This window comes from Manacus vitellinus, unplaced genomic scaffold, assembly GCF_001715985.3.
Source record: "Manacus vitellinus isolate BGI_N305 unplaced genomic scaffold, ASM171598v3 scaffold_9_pilon, whole genome shotgun sequence".
In the NCBI taxonomy this organism is placed as follows: Eukaryota; Metazoa; Chordata; class Aves; order Passeriformes; family Pipridae; genus Manacus; species Manacus vitellinus.
In genome coordinates, this window is record NW_021940917.1 from 340588 (window position 1) to 355138 (window position 14551).

The 14551-nt window shown below is 33.9% G+C and overlaps 1 protein-coding gene across 2 annotated transcripts in view; it reads left to right on the plus strand.

Moving 5' to 3' along the window:
* The window catches only part of SLF1 (SMC5-SMC6 complex localization factor 1), a 35059-nt gene that overhangs the window by 4621 nt on the left and 15887 nt on the right, over positions 1–14551 (plus strand). For both annotated transcript variants that reach the window (XM_018086048.2, XM_018086049.2), the window contains 7 exons: positions 1097–1259; positions 4251–4382; positions 5720–5773; positions 10138–10296; positions 10851–11017; positions 12387–12524; positions 13226–13391. In XM_018086048.2, coding sequence (XP_017941537.2) covers positions 1097–1259; positions 4251–4382; positions 5720–5773; positions 10138–10296; positions 10851–11017; positions 12387–12524; positions 13226–13391 — 979 coding nt within the window. The remainder of the gene's footprint in view (positions 1–1096; positions 1260–4250; positions 4383–5719; positions 5774–10137; positions 10297–10850; positions 11018–12386; positions 12525–13225; positions 13392–14551) is intronic.

Sequence of the window (14551 nt, forward strand, 5' to 3'; positions counted from 1 at the left end):
AATGCTGCTTCTTTTTCCATAAAAACTGCTTATGCAGATCTTCACGATAACACTGTTGAAATGGTGTCTTGCGCAACCGTCTGTTTGCAATAGAAATAACCTTTTATGGGAACTACATCAGCAAGAGAGGTGAACAAGCAGTTTTGTGGAAGATGCCTTTTTTTTCCAGACTGTTTCCCATACACTCAACATGGGAATCCTTTTACTCAGTCAGGAAAAACTGACAGGTGGATGTTTTTTGTCTTCAGCAAATACTCTTTTCAGTCATAAAGGCCACTATAGCTTTGGAGAAAGACCAATTTTTCTCTAATATTTAACAATACTGTGCCTTTTTTCCTCTTTCTATGCTCTTCTTGCTTTTAGTGCCTAGCTGTTGGATGGGTAAGTGTGTGAGATCAGCAGCCTTTTCTTTTTACATACCTGGATTATAAAAAATGAAACATATATCCAGAATGTCACAAGACCTTATTTTTTCCAGCATTTTTTTTTGTCTGGCATCTTTTCTAAAACATTGGAGTACTTGCAGTAGTACAGCTCTGGAAATTGTCCCTGGGAAAATTCTATGTAATGGTGTCCCAAAGACAAACAAATCTCTTCTCTATATATGATACTGGACAGCGCCAATGCTGTAAATGTGTTATGGAAATGTATTATTTGTATTATGAAAATATCATATTACAGTTCAGAAAAGCAGTGTTCATTTTTTTGTAAACTGCTTAATTTATAGGAAGATTTAATTGAAAGACTGTATCATTTTGGGGGAGATAATGCAAAAAAGTATAGCTGCTGTCATCAAATTTGATATCTGAAAAAGTGCACAGGTGAAGCTTTCTATCAGATAGGTAGGAGGTGTATATTGATTTTAATTAATAGTATTAAATTGTGAGGAGAAAGATGTCTTGTTAAGTGGGTTATTTAGTTTTCTGAAGGCTATTAAGTGCCCTTTTATCTTTCTAATAAAGTTTGTGAAGTGCCATACGTACATACATGCCTTATTCAGTTACACTTTCATGCTTGTAGTTTGTAAACTATATTGTAGCTTTAGGCAGTATTAATATAATGGAGTAAATACATCTTTCCAAATATGTTTCTTTAGAGTTCTTCAAGCTGGAAAGGCAACCATATGTTCATCTCATGATGCAGAGCACAGTGTAACTCATATATTCATCAATAATGACTTTTGTCCTATGCAAAACAAAAAATGTCTCTCAGAAGCTCAGTACTACCCTTTGCAATATCTAGGACACTACCTTTTTGAGGTGAGTAAATTATTTTACTGATTACTATAAACAATGCAGTGTTAATAATAGAGAGGTATATGATCAGCCTGAAAGTTTTGTAATTTGATTAAAGGTAAGACAACTTTCTGATGCTGAAACTGTGTATCCAAGAGGCATGAAAGCTTATGAATGTATACAAATACCTGAAGGGAGGGTGCAAAGTAGACAGAGCTGGGCCGTGGTGGCCTTTGACAGGACAAGAGGCAATGAGTATAAACAGAAGCACTGGAGGTTCTGTCTGAAAGTCAGGAACCACTTGTTACTGTAAGGGTGATGGAACACTGTAATAGGATGCTATCTGGACGTGGTCCTGGGCCAGTGTGGAATTCAGCAGAATTTTTTGTTACTATTTCCTTTAAGAGAGATACCCAATGATTCATAATTGTTTGCTTACCAGGTGCACTGTTCAGAACTTCCTAGTATTTTGATCTGGAACTACTCAAAGGCCTCAGAATATTCTTTTAGTATGGTAGTTCCTCAGACTCTGGGGTGACTTTATTCAACTGCTAATTGAAAATATTACCTTTGCAAGCAAGTAAGAGCTAAAACTATGTTTGTTACTATTTGAAAACCCTTTGGATTCTTCAGATCAAAATACTTTGTGCTCCCTGTAATAAAGCTGTTACAGAAGGGCGAGAAGAAGGTTGGAAGGTCTTAATGTTTACACCCTGAATAAAACACATCAATGTGGGCTCTTACTCTAGTGCTTACTCTCTTAATGAAACTTGTTCAGGGAAACTGTTCTCATTTAAACCTTTCAGCTAAGATAGTCATTTACATTAACAGATGAATGAGTGTCAGGTTTTTATGACTACTTCACCTTTTATTGATCTCTATCAAAATCAAGTGTTTCTTGCTATGCACCCTGAATTCCTCCCACATCTGATGACAGCTTTCCATCTTAACCAGTCTGTTAACTTGCACATAACCTTTTTTTCCTGAATTTCGTAAAAATAACTCACCTCAGAGGCCAAGAGAACATTGGTTTTCTGTTTAAGTGAATCTGAAGAACTGAGAAAACTGCTAAGCCTCCTAGTCTCTTAAAAGGAAAAGAATAAAACATAGGCAGTCAAATCACAGCAGTTGTCCAAATGTATTAGGCTTTATCAAAGAACATTATGGACACACTCTTTTCTCTTTGTCCCAGAAGTACTTGGCATATAATTCATTTGATTTTTCCAGCTTTGTAAATTTGTATTCGTGCTTTTTGACTGCTACTTCTAGCAAACATAAATCCTCTTCCTCCCCTAAACATCCATATATGTGTCCAGATGATGAATTCAGCAAAATAGCATTATTATTTTCTTCTTTTCAGGGGAACTGCACTGTTGTTCAGATATTCTCAGTGTGAATTTTTTTTATCCAAGTCTTTGCTTCATGTTTATATTTCAGTATCTGTTCTTATTATCTCAGCCTAGTAACTACTGTTAAAATACTCTGTGGGATTGTCATTGATGATTTGATTCTGCAAGGTGTCATATTTATTGGTTTAGGATATTAGAACACATGCATGATTTTAGGGAGCTAGTCTCAAACAGTGACTTTAATTGCTTTGTTGGATGCATGCTGGAGTTCATAAATTTTTGCCATGATTGTACATAAATTGTTTGAATGTAAGTATTTTTATGAGCACATTGAAAATAATGTGCTTGAAGTGCCATAAGAAGTAAAGACTAGTTAATGCATCAAAGTTCAGTTATCCCAGCCTCGTCGAAAGCTGTTTATACTCTTTACCAAAAATACTTCATCTTCTAAATGTGCAACCAACTCAGTGTTTGTTTAGAAATACAGTTATGCACATGCCAAATACGTTTGTTTGGAACTATACATTTAAGGGAAAATCTGAAAATAGGATGAGATATGCAACTTTTGAAACTTTAGTTTTAAAACTTAGAAGCATAAACTGCTTGGATCTTGTCATTGCATACACTTCTGTGGGTTTTTGCATACTGTTATTTCCCATGTTTCCCATACTTGATTTGTCCATCGGATTTAGATGTTTGGATCAGTGGGCAGGCTACACCAAGCCTTCCACACCTGGTCACAGTAAAAAATGGCCATCATTGTATGACCAAGGGAACACTTCATCTATATCTTAACTCATCACACTGCAAGAGGTGTCTGTTTTTGTAGTTGCATGTGTATTAACTTAAAATAAAAATGGTGTTGTAATCCTAATCTCTATATCTTTGAAGGAAAGCATACATTGACACTCTTACTGAAATGTATTGTTCTTAATCCATGAAGTAAATTTTAAATATTTTTGTAGCTATTTTTCACTAACAAAAATTATCTTGTGGTGTCACTCAGAGTCTTTTCAGAATGAGTTGGAAACCAATTTGAGAAATATTTTCTCATTTTCTGTACTGAAGAAATACCTGGAAATGATAGCTGGACTCAGAGAGTAAATTATTTAAACAAACAAAATTACAAAAAAACCCCAATCAAACAACAACCACCCAAAAAAATAAAAAAAAACCCTTTTAAATTTTAAATTACTGTTTTATTTCAGGTTTATAGGCAAGAACTGAAAAGATTTCATCATAGTGGTCTATATAAAATAAATAGACTAATTGCAGAAAAAATGTCTTTAAAAATCCTTACTACATTTTTGACTAGCTGAAAATGGACTTTAGTTTTTGAAAAGTACTGAGACAGAATCCATTATGGAAACACAGCTCTCGCTTCAGCCACAGGGATTGTGACTGAGTTAAAAGTCAGTTAGGAAAAATAAATATGGGGAAGGTTACAATGATAGTTCTTATCTGCAGCTTCCTACAGCATCAGTGGTTGGTTTCCAAACCCCCCGCTGTTTATCTGGCACATGATGTAGACCCTTAAACAATTGTATAAACATACATAGGCTCAGAAGGGTTTACAATTCAACATATAGATAGACTTAGCACATAAAAGTCAGTTAGACGATTAGCTTTGAAACAAAGAAAGTATTTTTTTTTTTGCTCTGCACAGAATGAAATACAAAATACTGAAGATATCCAAATGAACTATTTGCTGTCTGCACAACAAACGGACCAAGTCATGTCTAAAATGCAACTTACTAAAATGAAAAACGCCATTATAAAACATATGTATTTTGCAGTGGTAAGTAACAGTTAATGCTTTCTTAGCATAAAATGGATATTATTGACTATATCTTTCATTATAGTACTGAGCTAATAAAGCAGGTAGTTTAAAACCTTTTGAAATAGTAATACTGCCTTTCAACCTGCAATGTTTAATAATGCTATATTTGCTATATCTACCATTAGTTAAATTATAATTTAGTAATGGTAATTGGTTGACATGGCTGTGTAGAAGACAAGGTGAACTACTTGAAATCTTGGTGTAATATATGAGATAAATAGTAGCAAATGTTCAACAACATTGAGTTACAGTGTTTCTGTGACTTTCCTGTTATTTTTTCAAACCAGTCATATCGTAGAGCTGGTATTTTGTTGATTTATATGAATGTTTTTTTCTCATAAATCAAAAATAGAGCTAATGCACTGCTTTGGTTCTATATTGCCCCATATCTAATCCTGATAAGAGTGCTACATTAGTAATTAAAACCACTATTTCATATCTAGAAAAAAACCAACTAATTACTCTGAGTTAGGATATATTAAGTGACAGTGATGCAGGTGGTGGTGTGTAAGTACTTTTGTAGGAGCTTGTTTACATGAAGTACTGTACATTCTTAGTAGCAAAAGAATTAGAATTTTTAAGTCCTCAAGGTATGCAATTTTTAAACAAAATCAGCAAATAGAACACTCATACTGCTTCAATCTGTGCAGCTTCAAATGCTACATCTTCTATAGGTGACATTTCATCAAGGCTATACCCTCCCAGACATTTAAAAAATAAATTTCTTGTTGACTTTTCATGTATATTACACATAGCAACTGCACTTGTTCAAATATTTATATAGTAGATATGTACTACACATTATGTAGCAATGTGCAGATGGGGTAATGGTAATCCCAAAGATGGTCTCTCCTAAAGACTGTTTTGTAACATCTTTTGGTAAGGTTGTAACACTAGATGATAACTAAATATAGCAATAATAGTAACATGCTCTTGCATCTACTGCCATATCTTTACATTATAGGTTACCTGCAAGAGGAATCCAAACACTCAGTGTTTAAGGTTTAATCTAGGAACAATGTCATTTCATAGCAACCACATAACAACAAATAGGCAATAACAGGGAAAAAATGGAAGAAAAAATTGCCATATTTTATTCCTTTTGGGTCACTAATCCTCTATTTTGTAATTTTAGCATCCAAATATTAAAAAGACAAATATAAATAGATTGCTATGTTAAATGCTGTGCTTGAACGATGCTTAATAAAAGTTGTTGTTTGGGGAGTTTTATATAGTATTTATTGAATATGTTGACTGATTTCCAGTGTGTAGATTGACTTTATCCTGTTTTACAGACTGTTATCCACAGGTTTGCTCAAACAGACCAGCTGAACAAATGCAATCCACAGGTAAGAATTCTGATAAGGAGGGCATGTTGCATATATGGAATTTTGTTATGAAGTTAGGCAAACATACTTTCATTGTAAAATTAGCTATCAAAGAAACATTTTAAAAATTTTTTTGTTATCCAGAACTCTAATAAAAGTATTGAAGCATTAAAGAGCATCATTGGATGTTGAATGTTGTTTGTTCTTGCAATACTTTCAGTACTGTCCATGTTAATTTAGCCCTTTAATTCTGCTAGTTAAGAGAACTTTACCTATTAATATAGAAAAAAAAGAAGCAAAGATGCCCTACTGTGATTTAGAGCATTTAAATTATCCAAGCATGGTATTTATGCAGTGGCAATAAAGTGAAAGTGTACACAACTTTTAGCAGTGCTCACCACAGTTTTTGCTAGTAGGGACAGATTTTAGCCAAAGGTTGTTTCACTGTAGAAAGAAGCAGTAGTTGTTCTTTCAGCACATGCCTGAAGCACCATCATGTGGGTTTCAGGGTTAACTGAAGCACAGATTGCAAGTAGAATACTTTGTTTTTCAATCTTGTTTCATAATTACTTTGACTTAATTTCTTTTTTTAGACTATTTAATTTCTCTTTTTTATTTCCAGTAAGCCAAATATATGCCATAAATCAGGTACAAATCAGCAATAGGTTTTGTTAAGTCTTTGTTATATAGATTTGAAGAAAATAAATTTTGCCTTTTCTATCTCTAAGAATAAACCTTTAAACATGTTGAAACATTGCTTCTTAGTACTCAAAAAGCATTCTACATAGTAACCATGAGCTAGTAGTAGTGTACTTTTTATGGTAACTTCTATTAGTTAAAAATGGAAATACTTGAAGCATCTATTAACTTCTTATATTTCTTGGTAGCTGAAAATTTGATATCTTTATGAGCGTTTCTACATGAATAGTTACTGCAAATCTCTTTTTTTTCTGATTTCTTTTTATTGACACAATAAGGAAGGGAGGAGAAAAATACTTTTAAAACATGAGCACTACAATGCTTTGTCATGGTCCAACACCACCACTGAGCAGCAAAATGCTGTGTGCATTTCTGCTCCTGAACAGATTTGCATTGAAATTTAACCTTAGTGTTTAGTTTGTTGAAGAATGGGATAAAAAATTTATCTTTCTTGTACACCAGAATTGGTTTTCTGTATTCTTTAGAATAATACATTTTTTTGTTTGGAAATTTTAAGACTAATTGTAGTACTTTTCTTATGTGTGACCTATTGCTGTCTTTTACTGCTTTGTGGAATATTCATTGGTAGATTTTGCATCTGATATTGGACTTTTATAGGCAGTATAAAAAGCCATATTTATGGCTTTTATAAATAACTCCAATAAACATTTCCAATAATACTAATGAAGTAAAATCAAACCTACAGACTAAATTCACATGTTAGAACTACCTACTATATTCCATCATCTCAGTTCGCAACTGCTAGGAAGGCTTAACTCAGCTAAGTGCTCTGTTATCTATCGTCATCCCCAAAATATTTATCTCTCTTTTGTCAGCTTTTCTTCCATGTTATGCAAAGTAAAACACAACTTATTGTGTGTGGACCTTAATTTTTCATTTGTTTCTGCTCAAAGTGTTAATGATTGTACCAGCAGTGCTTCACAAGATACTGCTGATTCCTCATTAGTCAGAACGCAAGCCAGTAGAACTTTGTACAGCTTATTGACTATTCAGTCTCTTTGATAGCAGCTGTCTCCTGATACTGAAAAAAATTGTTGCCTCAGTTGTGTACCATCCTTCTTTACCTCTTAGAAATATACCAAAAGCCAGTTCTCCAGTTCCTCATTGTCTTGAATGCGATGCTAAAGGCCTCACACTGTTTCCAAAACGTTTTTGTTTTAGTGTACTTTCAAAATAGTACATCAATGTTGTTGTTTCTTCTAGTACCAGAATTTTCAAGAGATAAAGGTTTCAGTCACAATATAAAAAGCTGCATGCTGGTGCAATCAACCAGATGCAGGCCAGTAGCAATGTGCTTGTACTTGCACAATATATGGAGTCATCTTTCACATCCAGGCATCAAAGAAGTTGTTCTTTGATTGTCATTAAACAGTTTATGGTTAACTAACATTACAAAAGTATCAATGCAACCATTATTTCCAAAGGAAATTTTAGTGCAGGTTTTAATGGTGCATATATGAATGAAAACATTGAAGTAAATGTGAGTTGCAAACACCAGATGTACAAAACCTTGATTAAAAGAAAATTGTATAGGTAAGCATCTTTATTTATTGTTCATATAATAATGCATGCATTAGGAATTAGAAATGAAGCATTTACAGAGAAACTAAATATCTAATGCTAAGGTGGAGTTCACTCACTGAGACTTTAGCTGTGATATAATCATGGTTATAATTTCGTTCTGAATCTTTTTTATGTTTGACCAGAACCCCAAATGTTTTTAGCTTATTACTGGAACATTTTTGGAAGCTATCCAATAGCAGTATAGTAGACTTCAAATCCACAACTGGACTCAAAGTCCATGTTAATTTAAAATTTTAACCAGCTTTAAAACAATTGGCAGGATGTTTAGATTGGATAATAGGAAAATTTCTTCCCCAAAAGCGTTGTCAAGCACTGGAACAGGATGTCCAGGGCAGTAATGGAGTAATCATCCCTGGAGGGATTTAGAAAATGTGTAGATGTGGCACTTAGGAACATGGTTTGCTGGTGGAATTGGTGGTGCTGCATTAATGATTGGACTGAGTGCGTTAGAGTTCTTTCCCAACCTAAACTATGATTCTGTGATTTTATGTCTTGAGTAACTTTATCTAATGTACATGAAAAGACAGGATTTTTGGCAGAGATCCTAAAGTCTACAAGTTGTCAGGGACTAAAGCAACAATACATTTATGTAACTATTTAATTCCCAGCAGTCCAATCAGTCATCTTAGTCAGATTCTTCAGTTTTCACTCCTTATCCAAGTTCCTTTGAATTTACCAGAGCCTCGGGCTGTGCGGTCAAATGAAAAAGCAGGATTTCAAAAGAGAAGTTATTTGGTATAGGGAAGCTGTGCTTTGATTGGTAATATCTCTGCAACTAATTTGTGTGTCAGCTTTGGCTTGAACCTGAACTAGAGGAAAGGTATAAATAGCAATGTAGCTGAGGTCTTCAATAGCATTATTTGTGGGTTTTGGAAAGCTGAAAGTACAGATGGTAACAGGGAAATTGCAGAGCAGGTACAGCATCTCATGAAAGCTATTATATCTGTGTGGGTTCTTTGAAAGCCTGCAAAGTTAAGTGCTTTGCTGTCGTGAGTGGCAGAGAACAAGCAGGAAGCCCTGTGCCATTAAGATCTTCAGAGTTTTGAAATCCACTGGGGTTACTACCTGTGCAATCTGTAGTGTTAGATGCTTCTCTGACGTTCTATATGGGAATAGAAGAACTAGGGAGATAAAACAGTTATATTGTTTATGGTTTTATAATGTGTACACATAAATTATGTATCTCATGGTTTTACACTTTTCTCTGACTTTCTTAGCTGTTCCATGGTACTCACTATCTTACTGCTTCAGCCATATGTTGTGGGATGTACTGTGCACTTTTGGAAATACTAAAACTCCTTTTCATACCTGTCCAGAATAAATTATACACAATTTATCGAATGTGTGGACTGTAATTTGGTTTTTAAAAGCACAGATGCAATCTGATCTAAGAAGAGAAGCACATTCTGAAACCTACTGTATTTTCAATGAAAGCCTAGTTCAGGAAGAGGGAAGGCCTTTCTAGAACAAAATGATCTAGATTGGACCAGACAATAAGTAATTTTTCTAGTTTAGTTTGTAATCTTTCCTGTTTCGTTTTTGTGGTTTAGGAATTATATTCTCCAATTTAGTACACCCACTAAAATCATGTGCCACTTCCTCTCCCTCCTCACCAGCTGGAGACACAAAAGGCAAAGATCATGGGTTGAGATAAGAACAATTTACTGGAAACAGCAATGATGTAAGAAAATGAACAGTAAGAGCAACAATATTAATAACAAAAGGTATAAGAAAAAAGGATTCATATGGAAAACCCGCAACAATAAACTACTGGACAGCTCCCCCTGCTGCATTTTCTCGGAACAACCTTCTTCTCAGAAGCCAAAGTCCCTTTCCCCTGCCCCTGGCAGTAACATGAGAATAACTTCCAGAATAACCTCTGTGTCTTAGCCGTGCCTGCTCCTGGCTACTGCAAAAATGAAAAAATTACCCTTGTCCTGACCAGAACCAGGACATATATTACCAACATTTTACTTAGAAATTTCCTGTTGGTTGATGCATTGATGCATTTCCTGTTAGTTAGTTAAGGGGTGTTTTTTATTTAAGCTGTTATTTTATTTACAAAGATGTCTCATTTCTAGGTTAAAAGTACTGATTTGTCCAGACACAGTTGGTATATACTTCAAGGATTAGTGGAAGAGCATTTATTTGCTGATGTAATCACAGAACTTGCTGCTGGTCAGAAGTACCGTATACCTCCTGTGCAACTTCTTCATTCTCTTCTAGAATATTTCCTACTGGTGAGAGCTGAAAACTGAAGTATTTTCAAAATTAAAGCAATAAATGGAAGTAGTATGATCTTTGCTCCTGACATTGTGTTTAGTAGTTTTTAGCGATGTGTTCTGTGTTCTCTTTGTGTTCATCAATGTGCTTGTGTTACCAAAAAAGAAAAAGAATTTAATACTTAAAGATTTTTTTTTTTTAGTAGTATTTATTTGCAAGCCATATGAACGTAGTGCTCTAAGTATTGTGTAAGGCTTGGCCACAAATATTTTTTTTACATTTAGAAACAGCAGTATGCTAGTAGGCCACAGGTAGAGACATCAATTGAGAAGGTTTGTTCTAACAGTGCATTCAGCTGGAATATCACTCTAAAGCAAGTTCTTTTTCCTTCATTTTTTTTTTTTTAAACTATGAGTTTTTCTACTTACAGTTATGCATTAAATTACATGTTACTTCAGTGATTAAATACAGTTTTTTGGTATTGTAAAGAATAAAGAAAATGAATAAACTCTTAGTGAGTATGGATCTTTGGCTGGTATGGAGCCATTACTATTTTCTCATTTTATTACAGGGAAATATCGATGCAATATTTTTTGCCAAACTTTGTCACATTTTGTACCTTATTCTCCAACATGATCCTCCCTGGAAGTCCCTGTCTATGTTAAAGTATTATCTGGATCTTCTTCAGTGTCCTATCTGTAAGAAAGGTACATGGTCTTTCATAGAGATGCTTGTAAGGTAAGAAAGTTTAATGAGATGCTGGGTGCAATAGTTGTTATGTTACTCCAGACTCGGGGACAGTGGAGGAGAATTGGCATTCTGTTGCATCAAAGTCACGTTTTCAACAGAACAAGTTAACTGCACATGAAAGTCTAGAATTGTAACAGATTTGGACATTTCACTTAATATTTCACAAAGTGTTAGCTCACAGTCAGATAGATTTTTTTTTTTGAAAGAAAAAGTTGTACATTTTCTTAGCCTTCTTCCTTTTTAAAAAATATTTTATTTTTTATGCTCTCCACAGGTTATAATAATCTATGTATTGTTGCTAACGTGGAATGTATGTATATAGATACACACACATATCTGCAGTTACAAAGAAAATTCAAGCTTTATCTTACCAAACATGAAGTTTCATGTTGTATTTTGATTTTGATTTTAATTATAACCTCCACCATCTTATTGAGAAGTCTGATTATATCTTATACCTCTACAAATGCAAGACAGTACATAGGAGTTGTTTGGGTAGTTAGTATCTGCTTTATCTTAAGAACTCATTTTTTGGAATTTGGACCAATTGAATTTAATTATTCTGTTCATTTGGAAGAGAAACTATACCTCTTTTTATTGCTGTCATAAAATCTTAACTAACATTTAAATACATTGATCCAACTGTGATTACGCATATATGAGCGTATATGATTGTAAGCATGTCTTGAAGGGCATTGAATCACTATAATTGGACATTTAATAGTTTTTATTAGGAACACGTCACATGTAATGGAAAAGAATATGTCTTTTAGATGAAGTATTTTGTCTTTTAGTACTTACTGCTGAATGCCAAGACCCAGCAGTTGTATACCTGGTGGTGCTAGTACTCAAAATTCTAGCTAAAAAATGTGTTTGCATGTTACTGAAGAATTATCTCCATCATACTTGACAGTCTGTAGTCCTGTCAAATGGTATGTGTGAACTGTTATCTGAACTAAAGTTTGTAGGATGTTGCAAATGTTACAATGGCTATAGAATATTACAAGATTCTCTTGTATTTAAAGGATTTTAAAGATGTTCTGTTAAACATAGTAATTGTACAATAACTCGAGTAGAGACAGAAAAATGAAATACAGTGGAAATTATTTAGTTTACACTATAATACAAAATCTTAATCTGGAGCACAGAAACTCAGTCACAAAGATGTTTTTTGTTTTGTTTTGTTTTTCTGAAAAGAGCTTTTAAACCAAAAAATTAGGCTTTAAAATGTTGAATGTTGCTGGGGAGCAAGCTATTTCCTTGTCAAAACAGTCAAAATTCAAAGCTGACTTTTTTGCCACTAGATCAGACTATGATTGCTGTCATACAAATGGATTTTTTGGGTTTTATTTTTCAGGTCTTGCCTTTACTGCAAAACCATTTGTCATGTTGAACCGGTTTCAGGGAGAGGAGATGAACAGAAGATAGTTCACAAAACATTATTGAAGTTTTTCTTTGATTTAGTAAAAGCTGAAGTAGAGTTTCTGAAAAAAAGGTGAGGTTTGTAGGATAATACTTTCTTATTTTTCACAATTTCACATGCATTTCCTTACCTACAGCAGCTTATATCCTGATTTTTGTATATCCCTAATAAGATACTGTTCTACAAAGATGGCAGGTTAGCATTTCCTTTTATATTTCTCAGTTCTTAGTTTGTTTATTGTAATTTGTATAGACATTTTCTAATCATATTTTAAGGCCTCTTACTTTTCCGAGCCTGTTATTTCACTATATTACAAGTTTCTGTAAGCACTTAATTTTGCTCATGTTGTATTTTTAGCTTTGCAGTGCTTCAGTATTCATCCTTTAAGGTAGACAAGCAGCATTTTGAACATACTGATTTTTATGTTGGTTTTTTTTTTTTTACATTCAATTAACTTATCTTCCTATTATCTTAGGGAGACAATTGTCTTTCCTTGGTTTATGAAGTATAAAAGAAGTCTTGGTTTTTCTCTGCCTTTATATAGTAAAGGTACCCTTTACTTTATGTAAATATTGGCACAATATTCCCCCAATCTAACAGTAATAGTCGTCATTATGGTACCTATTATTCAGAAACTGTGTCTGATCTTTCCATATTTAAAAATTGCCAAACCTGTGTGTGTTTTGACAGAAGACAAGGTTTCTGTCTGGTAACTGTAGTAAAAAAGTAGCATAAAGCTTCAGGTTTTTTCCCTTTTTTTTTTTTTTTTACAGTTTGGTTGAAGGGATCAATTCACAGCATCAGCAAGTCATGCCACAGACAGTTCTTTTGAAGACATTTTGGCTGGGAAGCGAAGCCTCAGTGCTTTTTACCAAACACATAAATATTCTAGCAGATTGGGTCATACTTTCCCACAGAGAATTGAACAGAAAAAATGATGTGAGTATGAATTTTATACTTTAAAATAATGAAGACTGACATTTTTTTTTAAAGACATTCTTTGTTCATTCTTTTGTGAGGAATTATATGTAAGTATCACAGCTGCTTGTTATAGCTGCCTTTTGTTGTGAAGCATGCTGGTTTTTGCTCCACTAAAGGAAATGAATTGATCCGTAAGATTCTCATATAGATGTGTAGAGAAGAAACGAGTCATGAGTAGTTTGTTGGCTACATTCAGATGTTCACATGCCCTTACCAGCAGGTATTACTGTAGTTATTAGGGACACCAGCTTAACACATCCTGTCAAACAATATGGTGTAACGAAAGAGGTGATTATCTTATTTTACAGTGGTAGGATTCAGGAAATGTTTGAAAGAGAAACCTAACAAAACTAATACCTTTTTGCTATTTTCTACAGACATACATTATTTTACTCTAATAAATGCCCTTTTTCTTCTTAGTTTTTTTTCTTCCCAAGTCTTTTAGTTTCATTTTGTATCTTCCCTAGGACTTTTCATAAAAATGGAATTGAAGGCAACTTAATTGCTGTTCTGTGACCTGCTGACCAGCAGGACATTGACCTGAAAGATACTGAGTGTCCTCTATACCACCTCTTTCTTTTCAGAAGCAAGAGGCCTTGTAAAACATCTTTGACTTCTAGATTCTCACATAAAATAAAAACTTAACTGCTGTCTCTGCATTCTCTTTTAAATTATTGTGAAAGCACAGAATAAATAGATACTTCATTCACTTTTTCAATACCATAACAGAACAATAGAAAATCAAGTATTCTGGAGAAAAAAAGCACTTTCAATATAATACCTAGTAGTTCTTCATTATGTTATGAAGGCAAAAAGATTAAACATAATGAAAGCTTCACGCATCTTACCTAGACAGACCTCCTACCTTTTTTGAGGGCTATCAAAGCAAAACATTTTTAAACAGTTCTCCTTTTTATCCTTGGTCAGGATATTTTAAAAGTGCCTAAAATTAGGCTTCTATACTCATATTTATATTTAAACAACCTACCTTTTCGAAGTTACTGAGCACCAAGCAGGCTTACGTGCAATTGGTGTCAGCGGCCATTCTGTTTCTTTGGAAAATGAGACTGCTTTCATATTTTTCCTGGTGTTGAATCCGCACTTTAGGTGTAGGCACC